The sequence below is a fragment of the Eucalyptus grandis genome, chromosome 6 (genome assembly GCF_016545825.1).
Source record: "Eucalyptus grandis isolate ANBG69807.140 chromosome 6, ASM1654582v1, whole genome shotgun sequence".
Lineage (NCBI taxonomy): Eukaryota > Viridiplantae > Streptophyta > Magnoliopsida > Myrtales > Myrtaceae > Eucalyptus > Eucalyptus grandis.
Genome location: NC_052617.1, coordinates 26,695,803 through 26,718,084, shown reverse-complemented (window position 1 = coordinate 26,718,084; position 22,282 = coordinate 26,695,803). Strand labels below are relative to the sequence as shown.

At 40.2% G+C, this 22,282-nt stretch overlaps 1 protein-coding gene and 1 long non-coding RNA gene across 3 annotated transcripts; both read right to left on the bottom strand.

Annotated features, from left to right (window-relative positions):
• Positions 1-2,270: 2,270 nt before the first annotated feature.
• On the bottom strand, positions 2,271-21,879 carry LOC104449117 (poly(A)-specific ribonuclease PARN). The gene is made up of 8 exons (XM_010063143.3): positions 21,707-21,879; positions 7,336-7,648; positions 7,003-7,136; positions 6,194-6,507; positions 5,288-5,401; positions 4,748-4,874; positions 4,395-4,665; positions 2,271-3,365 (listed from the first exon to the last, which is right to left on the bottom strand). The coding sequence occupies exons 1-8, from the start codon at positions 21,777-21,779 to the stop codon at positions 2,522-2,524; spliced, it is 2,190 nt and encodes a 729-aa protein (XP_010061445.2). The 5' UTR covers positions 21,780-21,879; the 3' UTR covers positions 2,271-2,521.
• On the bottom strand, positions 17,962-20,568 carry LOC104449120. Of its 2 annotated transcripts, XR_005551942.1 has the most exons (6): positions 20,308-20,568; positions 19,398-19,509; positions 19,092-19,230; positions 18,857-18,984; positions 18,506-18,774; positions 17,962-18,303 (listed from the first exon to the last, which is right to left on the bottom strand). It is a non-coding gene; the product is annotated as an uncharacterized LOC104449120 (long non-coding RNA). The 2 variants fall into 2 exon arrangements; XR_005551943.1 differs by lacking the exon at positions 17,962-18,303 and having other exon boundaries at positions 18,574-18,774; positions 18,857-18,998.
• Positions 21,880-22,282: the final 403 nt, after the last annotated feature.

Below are 22,282 nucleotides of genomic sequence, written 5' to 3'. Positions count from 1 at the left end.
TGTACGTACTGCTAGAGCTATGGATCAGAATTGAATCATCATAAGCAAGCATATAAACAAGATAGATGAGATAAAAGCACATCTCCTGAAATAATTCCTCCTTTTTGTACCTCCAACTTAAGCCATTGCCCCCAAAGAATAAGGAATGTACCAGAAAGTAAGAATCACCAAGCTTCTTTCTTTTTCCTTGATTTTCTTCTTTGGGGCTGAAAAGCAACCTTAGGGTTAAGTAGCTAAAGATGGTAGGGAAAGTCGTTTACTTTTAAGTCCACAAGACTTTTCCAGAAGTTTCCTACATCACCAGATTTTACATATCGTGACGATCATGACGGTTGCGATGGAGATGGAGATGGAGATGGTGATGGTGACGGAAGAAGAGAGAGCACACTCCCAGCAAGAGCTAAGACCTTTTAGCCAATGGGGGGTTGTGCTCTCTCTCTTCTGTCAACACTTGCACAACACCTTTTCACCTTCTAAGTCCAACCCATTGGCGGATCTGCATTTCAAGGGCAGCAAACACCCATTAGCACACGTTAGATGCAAAAGCATGCAGGATCAAGCAACGGATGAAAGATTTAAAGACTATAAATTTTCTTCCCTATACGGCTCTAAAAAAGCCAACCCTATCTGATCAGTGAGAAGATTATTTACTCTAAAAGAGGAAGAGTGCAATATATAAGACGATGCTAAGCATCTACAGAGTTGAAAAATGTCACGATTCAACTTCTAGTAGCCAAAAGATCCTCCCTTTTCGCCGGCAGACATGTAAATAAGAAAAAGAGAACTAGATCGACCCATGCATGCGCGAGCCCGCAGTATCTAGTCACAACAAAACGGATATCATCAAATCAAGAGCCAGGCCAAACACGAATTGGCTCGCATACATAGGAGGAGCACACAAAAAGCATGCATACTGTTGCAAACATATCATGCAAAGACCAAGCCCGCGAAGAAAGGCAGACCAGCTCCTTTCCGTTCCTCCAGAAGAGAAAGAGATCGTACGTGCCATGCTTGCCTGCGCTTTGGTAACTTCCTAAAGCCCTCATCCTCAGAACTCTTGCAGAACTCGAAGACCTTTTCACTGGGTTTGAAGCGCAGAGAGAGAGAGAGAAGGCAAAAAAAGCAAACTCTTTTCTCCATTTCGAGGCGAATTGCTCAAAAGGGTAGGAACGGACTCGAAGAGAGAAAAAGAAAACGAGGGCGGATCGAAGAAACGGCATGCGAGGACAATTCAACTCCCACTGAGATAGAGACTCGCCAAGCGCCTGATGGAACAGTACGCAGGACATCCGCCTTCTTAAATAAGACGCTCGCCCACCGGCTGCAGCCGGTGGACGGTGGGGACGGGCGACCGGCTGCAGGGAGTGGGAAGAAGAACTGCCCCCCACCCCTCTCTCCTCGGAGGTTCCTGACCGGCTGAGATAGAGAAAGAGAGAGAGAGAGAGAGAGAGAGTCTGCCAAACATGGCCGAACCGTTTCGCTGTCCCAATTACTGGGTTTTCCTTTTATGGCCCCGCACAGGAACGTGCATGGCCGAGCGACGACGACCTCCGCTCGGGCTAGGCAGGGTCATAAATGGCGGAACCAGATACGTGCATGGTGGGATGACGCGCATGTGGGGTCGGGGTTCGGGGTTGGGTGTGTGTGCGACCGGCTACTGCCGGTGGGCCCCCGGACGGTACACCTGATGATGCGTGTCGCTGGCCATTTGCCTCACGCGTGGCAAGGACCTCGCCCCCCTCCGCCGTCCATCGCGACACGTGGCGCGCAGGGAGCGAAGATAGGGGGACGATATTGGAGCGGTCAAAGCTGAGGTCACTCCTGAGTCGTTGGCTGATCCTAATGCTGAAGTTCTTATGGTTGCGATTCTGCTGCTTCTCCCTTTCATTTTGGGGAACTACATCATCATCAGAAGCAGATGGTCCCCTCCTTCAAATATAGAGAATGGAATCCGTGGATTTCCCTGGGATTTGATTATGGTACACAACTATTAAGAAATAGGAATTTCTTCAGATACATTGCATGAATCTCATATCCGGTCGAATCCATCGTAATTTCTGCCTATTACGACACATGACGACCTAGGAATTTCCCTAAGAATATCTTGCCATGACATACGACTTTGCTTTAGGTCGACAAAAACTTTCGCTCTTTCCACGCGAATTTTTCTACCCAATTTTTAGCTGAAGGTCCACTTGAAGATGTGATATTGGGAAATGGAATTACAGGACTCACTGAGCCTGAGCGGAATTCTGAGTTTAAGAGGTATGACTAAGAAGTGAGGAGTTCTTGATCCTCCCTTTGATAATCGGGGCCTCGATTTTCTTCCCTACATTCTCAAAGGTGATCGCAGCACGACAATAATGATCAAAACAGAAGAACTAATGGCCTCGACCATGAATGGAAGGGCTCGGATCTGTGTTACAACAAAAGATCATTACTATGGATAGGCAAAATTTCGAGTTGAAGCGGTAATGAATTGAGACTTCCGAGTTTTCACAACTCTCTACTTGATCAGGTATTAGTAAGTCCTAACCCGCTCGACTTCGTGGGCGCAAAGAGAATCTAGGATTGCCCCACATGACGAACTCCGATGATTCGTATCGTCTGATGCGCTCTTTTTGCTCTTCAAGTTGGTTTTATCCATAATAGAATCCACTGCATTTTCTAGGCTTGAATTCGCATCACCTTGTTTTCGTATCCCCTCCTCCCCTGGCACTTCAGACTTGAGCAATTTGGTCTTCCATTTAATTCCAGCTGCCCGCGCCTGATCTGAAAAGTAGACTTTAGATACAGGGGAGCTGCAAATTTCCTTATAGGTCTCATAATCAGCCGCACAGGTGTTTCCTCCCTCCAACACTCTCCATAAAGGATTCAGAATGGAGATTGCATCATCATTTCTCTCTAAAGTTTCTTTCATAACCAGAAAATCAGAAACCAACTCTGCCTCCTTGAATTGAACGAAGACTGTAGTTTTATCCAAAGAGTAGACAGAAGTAACAGAGGTTGGGCCAAAAACTTTGCAGATGCACTCCTTTATTTCCCTTGCCTTGAGTTTGGGTGGGAATCCCCAAATCAATATAATCTTCTCAAACAAAAACTTCGAGTATTGGTTCAAGTAAGTTGATCCAACAGAATTCCCAGTCACACTGCCGGTGCTAAAGTCAATAATGTCTCGGTTGTTCCAACTGAGATACAGACGATTGACATACTTCTCAAGAATTTCATCTCGCGCCAAAATTTCGGAAGAAGAATGAGGATGGAACTTAATGCCGAGATGAGAGCATGCCTGTGCAAAGACACAACCAGTCATGAAAGCATCATACCCTGCCTCATGCTTGGCCCCGGCATTCCAGCTGGAGGCCCTGTGATTATAAATAAAAGAATTATGTTAAACAAATCCGCTAGATCAAAGGAATAATCTAAGAAAGAATTAGCTGGGAAAAAGGGAATTAATGCACGCATTGACAGTAAAAACCATATGCATAATTGTGGATCTGAGCTAAGATGTATATTACCACCACATCCATTTCTGATATCAGCTTAATGTAATAAATCGCAGCTCGACAAAAAACTAATGACACCCAATGATGCTTTATCGTATCATCCTTGTAAATGTGGTTTGACCTGACACCTAATGGACATATGCAAAATAAAAGCATAAAGAATCAGATATGAAGGGGGAAAAGGCTAGAAATGCTGAATTTAGTAAATCAGCATATATGCAATAGAGAAACAATGATCTATCGTATCATCCTCATAAAACTAATGACACCCAACAAGGCTCTACCGTATCATCCTCATAACTATGTGGTTTGACCTGACACCTAATGGACATGTGCAAAATAAATGCATAAAGAATCGGATATGAAGGGGGAAAACACTAGATACGCTGAATTTAGTGAATCAGCACATACAATCCCGTGATCATATAGATTACACTAGCTAAATGAAAGAATTAAATTCATAAAATTGGTCTAACTCTTATAAACATCTCCAGGCCTTGCTCTTGTAGGAAGAGCACAAGCCAGGGGACATTTATGACCCAGCACTTGCCACACTTTTAGTATAAATACATATTAGTGATTTTTCACTCTCTCCCACCCACCCTCTTTCTTGTCTTTATTCTCCATCTTTGAGAAATGATTGAAGCTTAATTGTAAGTGTGTCTGAATTATCTCTTCAGGATCAACACTGATGCATAAGGTCTGACTAAAATGTTCTATCATCACTATAAAGATGTATCTATTTGTAAGTATGCACAACATTCATATAATCAGATGCCCATCAAGTCTCATAGTTACTGACATCTGTTGGGGAAAGACCAAAACCAAACAAACAATAAAAAGTGAAAAGAAAGTGCGAGTCATGAATGAAGAGATCAGGAAGTCAACCTCAAATCATCTACTTGAACCTCCACTTTCACACAAGCTTTTGAAGCCAAATCCATACTCGTGTAACCTAGAGCAATTTGAGGGCACAATCTGACAAATGACGAGGACAAAGATGTTTTGGACCTCCTCATCCAGTACTTAAGTATGTCACTTGAATTCAAAAGAACTTTGGTGTCAACAATATATGGGAGGTGCTTGTTAGCAGAAGAGACAAACTCTTCGGCTGTGAAGGGAAGCTCACCAAAGAACTTCCTATATATATGGGCAACATCTGCATTATAAAAACAAAAAGCTTGAGATGATATTTAATTTAACTAATCAATGAAAAGCTAAGCTCTCGGCAATTATCATACCAAGAAAGCAATTATGACCAACAATCAATTTCTGCTCAGAAGATAAAAGGTCTATAACATGACGAAATCCAACAGCCGAATGAATCTTTAACTCTTCTCCTCTGCGATTCTCATCCTCCACCTCTTTCTACAAAAAGATATCTGTAGGTTATTGCGGAGAGCAAAACACATCTAAATTACATGGGATGCTATTATGTATTTATCTCCTCTCTAAGCACAAAATTAGTAACTCATATCTAAAATGCTGCTTTGCCCTTTACAGAACATCCAGCACAAAATGTGAAGCAACAGGTGCTTCAAAGTTCATGGTCTGGCTATTATTGTCATTGATCATTTCAATCCAGCCATCGGATAAGATTTCAATTCAGCTTGACTGTTGGGAATAAAAATGCAAAGATATCAGAGAAATGAAGAAAATTGAACTGACAGATATGGACATTGAACAAGTGCTACTTTACCCACTTCAGTGAAATAAAATTACTCATTAAAGATTTAAGAAAAATACTCTCCTCACAATCTTGCCATTTGCATTTGTCTTACCATTAGAAGGTCCTTGTCAGTGTTGCCGTCCGTATACACAAGCAATGGTTGGACACAAGCGTTTTGAACATTCATGCAAACATATACAATATCTTCAAAGTGATTTCTCGTAACCTGCAAGTTTCAACCTTTATCAGCAATTAGTACTAAGCTCATCGATATGAAGTATATCAAGCGTACTTAAGGAAGATGAGAGTCCAAACAACTATACCTCCAGTCCACCTCTCAACTAAAAAAAATATAAAATGAAAAGTGTAAATCTTGCAATCACATTCTTGCACTTGGAGATAATTTTCTATGTTTTTTGCCAAGCCAAGTCACCATGACTTCATTGCACACTTTTTGCAAAAGACCCACCATCCTTCCTAATCTCTTTTCTCCTTCCAGGAACATCAGTGAGACAAAAGAGCCAAAGGTGATTTAAACCGCTTCTTGCAAGCCAGTAAGGATATAAGCGGACAATTGAACAGCAAGGCTCTTTCACAACGGTACCAAATATCGATAAGGCAATTCTTTTTGATGTGGCTTCTGCTTTTAGATATTGGATACTCCCTCAACTTTTACATTTGAAATTGCACTTTCATATGATGTTAAACACTCCAATTATTACAAATACATAATATCAGCATGATAAGTTATCCTAAATTCATGAAACTTAAAAGTTATAAATATTATTTTCATTTTAAGGAAAATTTATATTAACTTATTTGGTGGCTCATGAGCCCCCCCCCCCCAACCTAAAAAAAAAAAAGGCCTCTAAATGACTGCCACAACACTGATCAGAGAAACTAATAAGCAAGGAAATCAACCTCTTTCTTTCAAATATACATATACAACATAAGCAAAATCACTATCTCCAAATGAGAAACTGAAAAAGGAAATTACATTACCAGAGAATGGAATTACCTGCTGAATAAACCTAAGCTGATGAGCCGTGAACCCACTAAGGGCAAGAGCAGGGCGTGTTCTATAGAAGATGGTCTGAAGTAGCTGTTTTGAGTCATTCGAGCTCTCATTGAACTGTAGTTCACAATTTCTGTCACGTAACAACTCATCATGCCATTCCTTTATTCGGTTCTTTATTCTCTCACTGAAAAGAACATCCGCTATGCTGATCAGAGGTACATCTCTGAATTCCTTATGCTTAATCTGGGAACATGATGACTCCTCCAGATGTCTCAGCAGCTCATTTTCTTGTTCTCTGGATAAATAAGATATTCCTGAGATTATTTAACATTGTGAATTTCCAGATTTAAGACTGTACATGCCTATACCGTGTGAATGCTTTATATTGGGCAAGAACATGACAAAATGTATCAATGAAAATACAATAACATCCTAAGTCCTTATTTATCAAGTTCAACAATAAATTGGAGGTCAGACTCAAGATAATTGACTTGCTTGAATTATTATAGCTACCCAAACAAGTATCAAAATCCACAAATTCCTTCCGGTTCATCAATCACAACTCCTTGAAGATACCCAACTAGGCAATCACCCATTAAAACTTTCAATAATTTTTTACCAAAAACAAAAACTTCCATGATTAAGGCACCGCACACTCGACTGCAAGTGCAGGTCTAGTTACTAAAAACCCAAAATATGTCTACATGTTCCTCAGAGCTACCGTATCACATGACCTTACGATCATATCAAGGCAAACGTAATCCAAAGCATTCAGAGCAACCTCTGTGAAGAAAATAAAGACACGTTACCTTCCCGAATGCACATGTTGAAATCGAACTGGTATTTTGCCAAGAAGTCGACTGAGGCGGTCTGGCAGAGGAATTCATAAGCTGATGGGTCATCAAATGACAACTCTTGCCGAGGGAAAATATAGAAATTGTGCCTGCAAGATTGCCACTGAGTCACTCGAGGGAATTAAGAACGAAGCCAGATTTCGCATGAGAAAAAGAATGAATCCAGAAGCCAGCCCTGATTTTACCGAAAGGAGGCGACCAATTTCAACTATCCAATCACTCGAATCAGCTCAATCAAAAACCAGTCGCAGCCCTTCAATCAAAAAATGCGAAAACAGAGAAACTCACGGGTGAGCGACGAAGCAGAGCTCCTGAGGATCCCAGCGGAAGGGACACACGCCGAACTGGACGACGGCGAACTTCTCGGCCGAATCCTTGACCTTCAGGTACCTCACGTCGTAGCGGTCGAACTCGAAGGACTCCCGCCACGGGGCGCTGGTGACCCCGGTCATCTCGAGGTCGACCGCCACGTAATCCGCGGCCCTGACATGCTCCCGCAGGGACTCGAGCGCCGGTTCGAAGTTGGACCTCGTCACGTTCTTGATGGGGAAAGTCGAGGGCGTCGGCGCCTGCGCCTGCGCCGCCGCCGCCGCCGCCGCCGTCGTAGTCAGGGCTCGTGATAGGGCACGGGAGAGCGCCCCGACGGGGCACCGACGCTTCATCGTCGGAGCATGATCGAGGACGCTCTCTAGGGTTTTACAGGAGGAAGAAGAAGAAGAAAGAAGAAGATGATGACGACGACGACGACGACGAGCGCGACGGCGACGGCGACGAAGGAAGTTGCGTCAGCAGACGTCGTTCAATCCGAAACGTCGAGTCGTTTTCGGTTTTGAGCCCGTTTTGTGAAGGAAGACTTACGGCCTTCTGGCTCGCGGCCCGTGGGAAAAAAGTCTCTATTTACTTTAAAATTTTCGTTTTTTTCCCGACACTTTTTAGCAAAGAAATAAATTGTAGAAAAGCTCATAAAAATTCCAAAACCCGGAAAGTTCCTCGCCAAAAAAGTTATGGAATCCGTTTTCGTGTACCAAAAGTCAAGAAAATCCATCAATGTCGTAACCAAATCACTATACCACAAATTGCTTGATAATAGTTATATTATCTTGAGATCTGTTCTTTGAGTAAACCCTACAACCGATCGAAGATTTATGCTCGTTCTTTAAAGGAAATCAATCCCATCCCAAAAATAGGGAAATGACTCTAATAGAGTAAGTTTTAGATTTTTTGTCCAGAACTTACTCACCTCACAATCAATAGTTAAATTTGTCAAGTGAGTAGGGCATACGTTTGGATTGGATTTGAAAATTATAGTGTGATAGAAATGTAATATTTCATACTCGACCTAATACATACACAATGGACTCATATTACTTAAATACTTTTATATTTAACATAATTTAGAAAAACTCATATCCAAGTGAAAGTAAGAACATGGATAAAGCAAACATAAAATTGAGTAAATGCAAAAAATAATAGAGGGTTATAGAGGTAGATTTTAACCCGTTCAAACACCCGTATATTATTTTAAGTTTTGAATCCAATTACTGAATATAAGTAATCAATGTAACTACTCGACTCATCAAATATAGTTTAAAAATTCAATCATAAACCTATTTTGAGAAGTCCATTGATTCCATCTATATTTAGTATGGTTTTAAAGGTTTTTCAGGTTTGACTCCAAACAAAAATTCAAATTTCGAAATCAGGAAAAAGAAAAAAAAACAGTTCAAAATAAAGTAAAACTACTCGTCTTCATACAGCTACAGGCCTTCCCCAAAAGGAATCCATTTTCTACCGAAACCACCTCTTTTCTTTTCGAAAAGCGAATGTCAAATGTCACCTAACATTTTCATAAAGTTAAGAACACATAAAAAGGAGAGTTATTATAGGCAAAGCACGCAAAAAGGTATCAAAAAGGTTTCTTCGGATGAAAGTTTCGTTAGATAGTTATGCTGATTGTATCAAAACTGAGGACTATCATTTTATTTTATTTTTAATTTTTGTTCTAGTTTAAATTAGGTTTTTTTTTTAATTTATAAATGCTATTGTTCATTATTTCAATTTCATTTCGAGAATATGAAAATAGGAAATGGAAAAAAGAAAAAAACACGAAGTCAAATCACGTAATGAAATAATCTACATTTCAAATTAGGAGTAGTTTACATATGATTGATTTGCATTATTCAGACCCAGCCTCGGTGGATCCCATCTGCATTATTGATTTAGGCTTTGTGTGGATGATGGGGATTATTATCCACACTTGCTCAAGCCGGTCAAAGAAGTTTGAGAATTAAATTTGTCAAGATTTTGATTCGCCGATTGTCGGTGGGCGTACAACCCCTTTAGAATATTTTATGCTCAGAAATCCACTTGTCTATCTCTTATAGAGCTCTTTTTATGAATGAATGAAGGAACCATTTCGACTAAAGAAAAAGTTTTAGAACTTAAATGAGTTAAAAATACGGGAGTTTTAGTCATTTAATGTGTGAACAATATTACCAAATTGATTATCTTTTCATTATGAGATTTTTTCAAAAGTAATCCTCAACTCAGAACTGAAAAATAAGCAAAAATGGTCAACAAAGTCAATTAGGAGGCAAACCTCGTATATTGTCGAGCCACGTGTGACGCGAGGTTTAGCCGCTTTTATTAATAGATAAATCCATAGATGCAGAGAGAGATACACAGGTTGGTGTGCATCTAAGACAGAGAAATTGTAGGTAAAACGAGAAATTGATTCAACACTATATAATTAGGAGATCAGGAGCAACTCGTAATCTCACGATGTCCGTACTTTGTGCATGTATATATATCTTTGATTATTCTCATGCATTCGGATAAGAAGCTTGCGATGCGAGCCCGCATAACCCGTTAGAACTTTCGCCGCCTCTTTGAATCCTCATGTAACCTTCTTCACCCCAAGTCTCGCCCCAGGAGTTCCGGATCTTCCAAAACTTCCCTTCCTCACTCGTCCCGTACCCCACCACCACGACTGCATGGTCCAGCGTCTCGCCGCAATCCCCATCGAACACTCCGCCGCCGTAGCTCCGGAACTCCAGCCCATTTCCGGCGATTCCGACCGAGACTGGCTGCTGCGCAACTGCCTTCAGGAGCTCGTCCTCACCGGGCTGCACGTCTGCAAAATCCGTGATCCGCGCCGCGTGTTGGGCCTCTTTCGTTGAGTCACAAGTCCCGTCCATCTCTCGGTAGGTGTATGCATCCTCAGAGGTGATTCCTTGGTTTTGGATGATGTACTGGAAAGCATTGTCGGGAAGACCGCCCTCGCATCCGTTGTTTTCGGTATCGCAGTCGATTAGTTGTTGCTCGGACAGTACCGGCAGTTCACCACTTTTGATCTGCGTGATTCCTTCTACTGCCGCGACTGCTGAGAATGCCCAACAGGATGCTGCGTTCGTAAAATTTGTCGACGTGAGAGAAGTCAAACTCGATATCACAATTGGATGCATACAGGACTTTTTAGATTCTTACCACATTGGCCTTGATCCTTGATCGGATTTACGGCGCCTTTCTCCACCCAATCGATGCTCTCAGGAACATCCCCAGCCGAATATTGTTGCCTCATTGATGCATTTCTGTGGGACTTCGAGTGCTTAGGCGGCAAGTATCCCGTGTGGCTCCGAGCAAACTCCTCATCGGTCAAATCCGAGAATTGATTGATGCCTAACTTGAAAGTCCGATTCCCGGATGCATTGAAGTCCTCAATGAACTGCAAGTTTTTCTTGAAGATCGCCCGGCGTTTCTCCTTCTCCTCTTGGTCCTTATATGTCCGACCATATTGGGCCATCCATTGCTCGTGCTGCTCAGCAATGTTGGATTCGTGCAATGTGCGGACTGAAGCGGCATGCCATGCCCAAGTGTTAAGAATTAGAACAAAGGCGACGATGTATCCACTCTTGAGAGAAAATGCCATTGCACAATTGGAAGTGTGAGTGTGTTTCTCAGTGGAATACTCAGAAGTGGATGATAAGATACCTGCGCTGGACATGAATATATATAGAGTCTTGCTTGTGATAGCCGTACTGCATAAGGCATGCAAAAAGTTTACTGAGAAAAGAAGATGATAACCCATCACTTTCATTTGCCTTTGCACGCATGCTTAGAATATTAAACACTAGAAGCACAAAAAGAAACAAACAAATCCCAGACCTCGGACCCAACATTGGTGGGTCCCATCTGCAATATCAATTTAGGCTTTGTGTGGATGATAAGGATTCTTATCTTCAGTTGCTCAGTTCAATCGAAGAAGTTGAAAATTAAATTTGTTGGGATTTTGATTTGTCAATGGTCAGTGGGCATCGACATGGACTCCTTATATATCTAGCCTTGAAACGGCCAGAGTAATATTAAACACTAGAAGCATGAAAAATCTTTAGACAAACCAATCGCGGACCCCGAACCCAACTTCGGTGGGTCCCTTATGCATTATTGACTTGTGCTTTATCTCCCTATCATGTTTGGTTGAGGAGAATTTCTATCTTCCATGTAAATTTGCAATGCATGTCATGAGAAGTTTCCAGCCTTAGAATCACTGGACTAATATATTCTAATCCACATAAAGAGAAAGAAACCGACACATAGAGAAAGAGAACAAAAATGGTGGAAGCTATCATCTGGAGCATTGCTGAAGAGGTTAATATCTGTTATATATGCATATATATGAATAAAGAGAGAGCAAGATAGAATGGAGCTTAATAGTATGAAGTAGAATTTTGATCATGCGCGCCCTAAATCGTCCCCACCCCAACCCCCTTGAGAAGGTGGGGATTCGAACCCCCACCTCCCTCTTCCAAGTTAGAATAGTGGCCACTGGGCCAGTGGTTACAATTGACTTGTTAATATTTCATTGTTAATATCTAGAGTTCCAAAAGCACTTGGTCACTCTATAATTTTGAAATACAATGGAGGAGTAAGGAGACTGAAAAGAAAGCCCAAAGCGATGTAAATAGGAGACCATATGGCGATGTCAGGTGCATAAGTGGTTAGGGATGAAATGCCATTTAAACTCAGAGCTAGCTTCCCCTTGAAATATGTTGAGCAATACGAATTTATACAGGTGGACCCTCACCGTGCTTGTGTTATATGTCATGCAGTCCACTCTAGATTCACCACATACCAACAAAATGTCCATCTTGAATTGTGATCTCCAGCATTAGGCCCACTCGAAAAATACTTTTGTGAACAAAACGTCCCATCTGCAATATCGATTTAGGCTTTTGTGTAGATGATGAGGATTCTTATCTTCAGTTGCTCAACTTGATCGAAGAAGTTGAAGTTAAATTTGTTGGGATTTTGATTTATCAATGGTGGGTAGGCAGTGAGCATCGACATGGACTTCTTACATATCTAGCCTTGAAACGGCCGGAGTAATATTAAACACTAGAAGCACGAAAAGTCTTTAGACAAACCAATTGCGGACCCTGAACCCAACCTCGGTGGGTCCCATATGCATTATTGACCTTGTGCTTTATCTTCCTATCATGTTTGGCTGAGGAGAATTTCTATCTTCCAGCTAAATTTGCAATGCGTGTCATGAGAAGTTTCTAGCCTTAGAACCATTGGACTAATATCTTCTAATCCACATAAAGAGAAAGAGATAGACACATAGAGAAAGAGAGATAGAGAGAACAAAAATGACGAAAGCTTGCATCAAGAGCATTGCTGAAGAGGTTAGTATCTGTTATTTTTGCATATATATGAATAAAGAGAGAGCAAGATAGAATGGAGCTTAATAGTATAACTGTGTTATTATAGAGCTTCATTCCATCCCACTTTTCTTAGTATTAATTAGACATGTTGCATAAGATACCTACGCTGGACATCAATATTTATAGAGTCTTGCTTGTGATAGCCATAGTGCATAAGGCATGCAAAAAGTTTACTAAGAAAAGAAGATGATACCCTGAAGCGATTCTATTTCCCGAAATTGGAGTAACTTTTCAATTTGATTAATTTAATTCTAAACTTTTTTGACGATTTTCCAATATCATTATTCCTATCAATTTTAGCAGAAAATTGTTAATATAAACATCGGTCATCCTATGTAGTATGGATAGCATTGACTTGAATTTTGCAATTCTTTTAAAATTTTAGAATTTTTTTTTCCTTTGCTACCGTTTTTCTTTTCTTTTTTTCCTCCGTAGGCTCTTGGGCCCTCATTGATGGCTAGCGGGAGGTCATTGGCCATGGTTGAAGGCCGGAATGCCCTTGTCGGATCTGAGTGAGGACCGCCCTCATTGGCTATAGTGAGGGCCTCAAGGAAAATACACAATTACAAAATTATTGAAGAGCACTCTAGAAAACAAGTATGAATGATTCCAAAGTTATATTCAAGAATGTTCAAGAGTACGTTAATTAACCCTAGATATAAGAAGGATCCTAGGCATTCGTGGGTATCCTGTAGCCTCTCCGGTCAGTTGCACTCCATCGTCACGAACCTCTCCTTTATGGGAAATGCACCTTCTGATCGGTCTTTTTTCTAAGTATGCGTCTGCATGATTTATCTTTCCTCTACACGTCTTGTGCTGCATCCAGAAGCAGTCGCTCCCTGTACCATCCGTGTAAGAGACGTGTCGATCACCCCCACCATCGCATTCTCTCCAGTCTTCTTTCGGTCCCTCAACAAGAACATGGCGTGCGATTTCATACTTTCGATGCGAAAATCCACAGAGGGATAGAGAGAGAGAGAGAGAGAGTACAGTTCCTCTACTGCTGGAATCTGGTTGATGACTGAATCGACTGGATTTGGACACGACAGGGGGCCATGAGAAAAGCTGCTTTCCTCAGACAGGGTCAAGCTCAAAAAATTTACAAGAAAATGCGTACGGACGATGAAATTTCCGCGCCGCGGACTCCGAAAAGTCAAAAACTGGTCGGGTCTCGTAATGGTTCGTACGCGGAGTGAGCGAGTGCACCTTCGCGCCGGCGTGACGTCGCCAATGAAAGGAAGGAAAGGGCCAAAATTCATTTATCATTGTATTTTATAAAGACTTTTAAAATGGAAGGGTGTTTCTTCTCCTTTCTTTTCTTTTTAGTTATTAGGTAAATTCTAAAAGGTGGTATTGCTCATGGTTACATAAAAATAGGATGCGCAATCGATGGACCTAGAAATTATTTTACAAGACGAAATGAATTCTCATAAGTAAATTTAATGATTGTGATAGATATCAGATAAAATATAATTTTTCAATGATTTATTTCTTATGGATGAGAAAGCTTTGGTTATTTGTAGGAATCAATGGCGCATACATTACTCGATGGACCTCGTAAACTAAGTAAGACATGATTCAAAGCTCAAGTCGAGTTGGCTCCAACATGTGAATGTTTACACTTGATAGTGTGTGAACACTTACTTTTTATAGTTGATTGATTGACGCAAATATATCGATCTCACGGCATGTGATGGAATGAGTTTTTTAGAACTATTGCAAAACAAAAATAAACAACAATGTAATGCATCAGCATTATATAGCATCAGCTGGTGTTATTTTAGAAAAATATCAATGTTACTGAAAAGCTAGATGTAGTATATAACGTGTTAAGAGTAAGAAATATTGAATTGAGTAGAGCATGAGTTAGAAAAATTTCCATACCCTAGTCTTGTAATTCGAAGGCCAATCGAATAGTTCTCTAATGCCAAATTTTCTTTTTGATATAGAAATTCGAGGGTGTGAAAACATTCCATAAAGAGCTCTTGCTCAAGTGCATATAATGCTATTAATTAAAGTATAGATGATGCTATAACCTATTTCTAAAAAACTTAGACAATAACATCAAACACCACGAACTGTTTTCTTATATCTAGGGTGTTTTAGTCTGGGGGAAAGCTTTTCGGGGAATTGATTTTCCAAACCTTCACTCATTTGGTTTATAGAAAATGACCAGCCAATTAAAAACACTTTCCAATCAACGAAAATATTTCTGCATAAATTTAGAATAGTGAATTCCTGAATACAATGAGGTGGAAGCACTTTCCAAAATTGTTCATCTAGAATATCTTAATTATACTATATTATATTATACTATATTATATTATATATATACATTATATATATTTTTATTTTTTTTTTCCTCCTTTAGCTAGTCGCTTACCACAACAAAGGCCAACGATCGACCATAGGCAAGCTTGTCAATCTAGTGAGGCTCGACCTTGCTAGCCTATGCCTATGGCTAGTAATTGGTCGTCACCAAGGCTTGGTGACCAACAAAGGGAAGAAAAAAATTTAAAAAAATAAAACAAAAAATTATTTGACAATTCAATTTTTTTTGCCATAAGATTGAAATCACTTTCCAAATGATATATAAACATCAAATAACATTTTCGACCACATATCATGAAATAAAGGAAAACTATCCACTTTCCTAAAAATTGATTTTCCGGAATCCTTCTCCCCAAACAAATGCACCCAATTTTCCGTTTGTCACAAAAATGAATGATTTGAAAAATATTTTTATAAAAAGTATCATTTATAAAAATGAGTAAATGAATAATAATTTCATCATCTATGAAAAATTTAAATATAAATTATTGTCGATAGTGAAGATTTTTCCGTTGATTGGATTAAAAGGAAAAATTCTCTAACTTAGAGAAGAGATTTGTCAACACTATGGATAAGGAAACCCACCCAAGCCAAGACATGGCTGATGAGAGCCTTTTTCTAAGGGCCTCTAAAAGGAAAACAATGCAATACATTTTATCTACATAGAGAATCGATGGGAAGCACGCGTGATTGAAAAAAAAAATGGAAAAGTTACCAAAAAAGAATCTTAAACCTATTATAATTATACTAATTCAGTATTAAACATTTTTTTCCGATTGAGTCATAATTTTTTTGTATTTGTGTCCATTTAGTCTTTAATCAATTTTGGTCTGAAATCGCTAACACAAATGTTAATCGTCCGATGTGGTGTTGATGGCACTAACATGGACAATTTTAATAATATTTTAATATGTATTTGATTGTTTAATTTTTTCTTATCTTTCTTTGTCTTTTGTTTCCCTTTCGTTCTTCCTCTCAACAACTTCATCCCTACCGGCCACTAGTGAGATCGAGCCTCACCTAGCCATGGCAAGGCCAACCTCACCTAACAACGACGAGGTCTTGCTTCACTAGGGCTGAGCAAGATTTGCCCTTGCTAATGGCCGGCAAGGATGAGCTTTGCTAAGGGCTGGCGAGGTCGACCTTGCCACCAATTGTTTAGTGTGAACTAACACAAGCATTACCTTTTACCAAAAAGGGGAAAAAAATACTAGCGCAACCATCTCAGGTTGGATTGACACTCCATCTATGAATTAATGCTCCATCTCAGGTTAAGGGAAATTTTCACGAAGCACGGCTATCATTGGTGGATTTTAAGTAATGTACGTAATCCATCACTGTTATTAAATTATGTGATTATTTTTCAAAAATCATTCTAACATTTGCATTCATATAACAATCGGTATCCCCAGTTTTGAAAACCTATAATCAGTACTAATTTTGCCATCCCATTTAAATTTGCATCTAACATATCGTTGTACTTGCAGATTTACCATGATCCTTTAAATTTTGCCCCCTGCCATCTTCAATCCCCCCACTATAAATACCCACTTTCACAAAACCCTAGCCCATGCAAAACGCTAAGCCCTCTCCTCCCCGATGCTGCCAAAGTCATCGGCGGTCCCGCCGCACCCCTGTTGCTGCCCTTAGGAGAGCCACCCCCATTCGCTCACAGTTGGGGGTTCATCCATCACGTCCTAACTACCGCCGAGCTCGACAGCCCCTCCATGGCCATCGAGGTCTTAGCCAAACACAGCAGCTTTGAGCTCTATCGTGGCGTCGATATCAAAACCCAAATCTGGAAAGCTCGTGCTCTGCCATGGGCATCAATTTCGAGGCCCAAATCTGGATCTATCTTTACCCCGACACGGAGTTTGATCTTAGGTCGAGCTCGACAATGTTGAGTATTTCAACAAAATTTGAAAGTCATCATTCCGTAACGGTTTTGACAGCCATTAATTTGATGACTATCAATTGTTTTGCAACTGTTTTGTAACAGCTTTGACAAACATCAATTTAATAAAAAATGGTCTGATTTTTAATCTTGGTGAATGCAAGAATTGACGAAGAACATATTTAAATATCTCAGCCAATGATTTAATTTGTTTATCACCAACCCTCACTCTCGTTTGCCTATAAATAGAACCTCCAAACCACAATCAAAATAAAGCACATCTCCACAAGAAAATTCTTTCTTCTTGTTTCATTTCTGTCATGGAGAGGCAAATATCAAATCTATAATCAGGACCGGTGAAAATAAGAGCATGCCTGTGCAAAGACACAACCAGTCATGAAAGCATCATACCTCATGCTTGGCCCCGGCATTCCAGCTGGAGGCCCGTGATTATAAATAAAAGAATTATGTTAAACAAATCCGCTAGATCAAAGGAATAATCTAAGAAAGAATTAGCTGGGAAAAAAGGGAATTAATGCACGCATTGACAGTAAAAACCATATGCAGTCAAAAACCATACGCATAATTGTGGATCTGAGATAAGAAGAATATCACCACTACATCCATTTCTGATATCAGCTTAATGTAACTAATCGCAGCTCGACAAAAAACTAATGACACCCAATAATGCTCTATCGTATCATCCTTGTGACTGTGATTTCACCTGACATCTAATGGACATGTGCAAAATAAAAGCATAAAGAACCAAATATGAAGGGGGTAAAAGCTAGAAACACTGAATTTAGTAAATCAGCATTTATGCAATAGAGAAACAATGCTCTATCGTATCATCCTCATAAAACTAATGACACCCAACAAGGCTCTACTGTATCATCCTCATAACTATGTGGTTTGACCTGACACCTAATGGACATGTGCAAAAATAAAAGCATAAAAAACCGGATATGAAGGGGAAAAACACTAGATACACTGAATTTAGTGAATCAGCATACATGCAATAGAGAAAAAATCCCGTGATCATATAGATTACACTGGCCAAATGAAAGAACTAAATTCATAAAATTGGTCTAACTCTTATAAACATCTCCAGGCCTTGCTCTTGTAGGAGAAGCACAAACCAGAGGACATTTATGACCCAGCACTTGCCACACTTGTAGTATAAATACACATTAATTAGTGCTTTTTCACTCTCTCCCGCCACCCCTCTTTCTTGTTTTTCTTCTCCATCTTTGAGGAGGATTGAAGCTGAATTGTAAGTGCTTCTGAATTATCTCTTCTGGATCAATACTGACACATAAGGTCCGACTAAAATGTTATAACATCAATATAAAGATGTATCTATCCGTAAGCATGCACAACATTCATCTAATCAGATGCCCCATCAAGTATCATATTTACTGAAATCTGTTGGGGAATGAACAAAACCAAACAAACGATAAACAGCGAAAAGAAAGTGCGAGTCATGAATGAAGAGATCAGGGAATTCCACCTCGAATCATCTACTTGAACCTCCACTTTCACGCAAGCTTTTGAAGCCAAATCCGTACTCGTGGAACCTAGAGAAATTTGAGGCCACAATCTGATAAATGAAGAGGACAGATGTTTTGGACTTCCTCATCCAGTACTTAAGTATGTCACTTGAATTCAAAAGAACTTCGGTGTCAATAATATACGGGAGGTGTTTGTTAGCAGAAGCAACAAACTCTTCAGCTGAGAAGGGAAGCTCACCAAAGAACTTCCTATATATATGGGCAACATCTGCATTATAAAAACAAAAAGCTTGAGATGATATTTAATTTAACTAATCAACGAAAAGCTAAGCTCTCGGCAATTATCATACCTAGAAAGCAATTATGACCAACAATCAATTTCTGCTCAGAAGATAAAAAGGTCTATAACATGAAGAAATCCAACAGCCAAATGAATCTTTAACTCTTCTCCTCTGCGATTCTCATCCTCCACCTCTTTCTACAAAAATATATCTGTAGGTTATTGCAGCGAGCCAAACACATCTAAATTACATGGGATGCTATCATGTATTCATCTCCTCTCTAAGCACAAAATTAGCAACTCACGTCTAAAATGCTGCTTTGCCCTTTACAGAACATCCAGCACAAATTGCGAAGCAACAGGTGCTTCAAAGTTCATGGTCTGGCTCTTATTGTCACTGATCATTTCAATCCAGCCATCAGATAAGATTTCAATTCAGCTTGACTGTTCCAAATAAAAATGCAAAGGTATCAGAGAAATTAAGGAAATTGAACTGACAGATATGAACATTGAAGAAGTGCCTCTTTACCCACTTCAGTGAAATAAAATTACTCATTAAAGATTTAAGAAAAATACTCTCCTCACAATCTTGCCATTTGCATTTGTCTTACCATTAGAAGGTCCTTGTCAGTGTTGCCGTCCGTATACACAAGCAACGGTTGGACAAGCGTTTTGAACATTCACACAAACATATACAATATCTTCAAAGTGATTTCTCATAACCTGCAAGTTTCAACCTTTATCAGCAATTAGTGCTCAGCTCATCAATATGAAGTATATCAAGCGTAATTAAGGAAGATGACAGTCTAAACAACTATACCTCCAGTCCACCTCTCAACTGAAAAAAAAAAGTGTAAATCTTGCATGCACATTCTTGCACTTGGAGATAATTTTCTATGTCTTTTGCCAAGCCAAGTCACCATGACTTCATTGCATACTTTTTGCAAAAGACCCTCCATCCTTCCTAATCTCTTTTCTCCTTCCAGGAACATCAGTGAGACAAAAGAGCCAAAGGTGACCTAAACCACTTCTTGCAAGCCAGTAAGGATGTAAGTGGACAGTTGAATGGTGGGGCTCTTTCACAACGGTACCAAATATCGATATGGCAATTGTTTTTGGTGTGGCTTCTGCTTTCAGATATTGGATACTCCCTCAACTTTTACATTTGAAATTGGACTTTCATATGATGTTAAACATTCCAATTATTACAAACACATAATATCAGCATGACAAGTTATCCTAAATTCATCAAACTTAAAAAGTTAAAATATTATTTTCATTTTAAGATAAATTTATATTAACTTATTTGGTGGCTCATAAGCCCCAAAGAAAAGAAGGCCTCTAAATGAGTGCCACAACACTGATCAGAGAAACTAATAAGCAAAGAGCTCAACCTCTTTCTTTCAAATAGACATATACAACATAAGCAAAATCACTTTACCAAAAAAAGACATAAGCAAAATCACTATCTCCAAACAAGAAAGTGAAAAAGGAAATCACATTACCAGAGAATGGAATTACCAGCTGAATCAACCTGAGCTGATGAGCCGTGAACCCACTAAGGGCAAGAGCAGGGCATGTTCTCTAGAAGATGGTCTGAAGTTGCTGTTTTGAGTCACTTGAGCTCTCATTGAACTGTCGTTCACAATTTCTCTCATGTAACAATTCAACATACCATTCCTTTATTCGGTTCTTTATTCTCTCACTGAAAAGAACATCTGCTATGCTGATCAGAGGTACATCTCTGAATTCCTTATGCTTATTCCAGGAACATGATGACTCTTCCAGATGTCTCAGCAGCTCATTTTCTTGTTCTCTGGATAAATAAGATATTCCGATTATTTAACATTGTGAATTTCCAGATTTAAGACTGTACATGTCTATATCGTGTGAATGCTTTAGATTGGGCAAGAACATGACAAAATCTATCAATGAAAATACAACAACATCCTAAGTCCTTATTTATCAAGTTCAACAATAAATTGGAGGTCAGACTCAAGATAATTGATTTGCTTGAATTATTTATAGCTACCCAAACAAGAACCAAAAGCCACAAATTCCTTCTGGTTCATCAATCACAACTCCTTGAAGATACCCAACTAGGCAATCACCCATTAAACTTTCAAAAAAAAATTACCAAAAAACAAAAACTTCCACGATGAAGCACCGCACACTCAACTGCAAGTGCAGGTCTAGTTACCAAAAACCCAAAATATGTCCACATGCTCTTCAGAGCTACTGTATCAGATGAACTTACGATCACATCAAGGTGAACGTATTCCAAAGCATTCAAAGCAACCGCTGTGAAGAAAATAAAGGCTCATTACCTTCCCAAGTGCACATGTTGAAATCGAACTGGTATTTTGCCAAGAAGTCGACTGAGGCAGGCTGACAGAGGAATTCATAAGCTGCCGGGTCATCAAATGACAACTCTTGCCGAGGGAAAATATAGAAATTGTGCCTGCGAGATTGCCACAGAGTCACTCGAGGGAATTAAGAACCAAAGCCAGAGAAAAAGAAGGAATCCAGAAGCCGGCCCTGATTTTACCGAAAGGAGGCGACAAATTTCAACTATCCAATCACTCTAATCAGCCCTTCAATCAAAAAATGCGAAAACAGAGAAACTCACGGGTGAGCTATGAAACAGAGCTCCTGAGGATCCCAGCGGAAGGGACACACGCCGAACTGGACGACGGCGAACTTCTCGGCCGAATCCTTGACCTTCAGGTACCTGACGTCGTAGCGGCGAACTCGAAGGACTCCCGCCACGGGGCGCTGGTGACCCCGGTCATCTCGAGGTCGATCGCCACGTAATCCGCCGCCCTGACATGCTCCCGCAGGGACTCGAGCGCCGGCTCGAAGTTGGACCTCGTCACGTTCTTGATGGGGAAAGCCGAGGGCGTCGGCGCCTGCGACCCCGCCGTCGCCGTCGTCGTAGTCAGGGCTCGTGATAGGGCACGGGAGAGCGCCCCGACGGGGCACCGACGCTTCATCGTCGGAGCATGATCGAGGACGCTCTCTAGGGTTTTACAGGAGGAAGAAGAAGGAGGAAGATGATGATGATGACGATGATGATGATGACGACGCGCGCGACGGCGACGGCGACGAAGGAAGTTGCGTCAGCAGACGTCGTTCAGTCCGAAACGTCGAGTCGTTTCGGTTTTGAGCCCGTTTATTAGTGAAGGAAGGCTTACGGCCTTCAGGCTCGTAGCCCGTGGGAAAAAAGTCACTATTTACTTTAAAATTTTCGTTTTTTTCCCGACACTTTTTAGAAAAGAAATAAATTGTAGTAAAGCTCATAAAAATTCCAAAACCCGGAAAGTTCCTCGCCAAAAAAGTTATGGAATCCGTTTTCGTGTACCAAAAGTCAAGAAAATCCATCAATGTCGTAACCAAATCACTATACCACAAATTGCTTTATAATGGTTATATTATTTTGAAGTCTACTCCTTGAGTCGACCCTACAACCGATTAGATAGATTTATGCTCATTCTTT

Excerpts from the sequence above, each read along its gene's own strand:
- LOC104449117 (XM_010063143.3), bottom strand. The coding sequence starts at position 21,779 with ATGAAGCGTCGGTGCCCCGTCGGGGCGCTCTCCCGTGCCCTATCACGA. Across the intron at positions 4,875-5,287 it reads CTGACAAGGACCTTCTAATG|AAAGAGGTGGAGGATGAGAA; the intron begins GTAAGACAAATG and ends ATCTTTTTGTAG. Across the intron at positions 4,666-4,747 it reads TGGTCATAATTGCTTTCTTG|ATGTTGCCCATATATATAGG; the intron begins GTATGATAATTG and ends TTTATAATGCAG.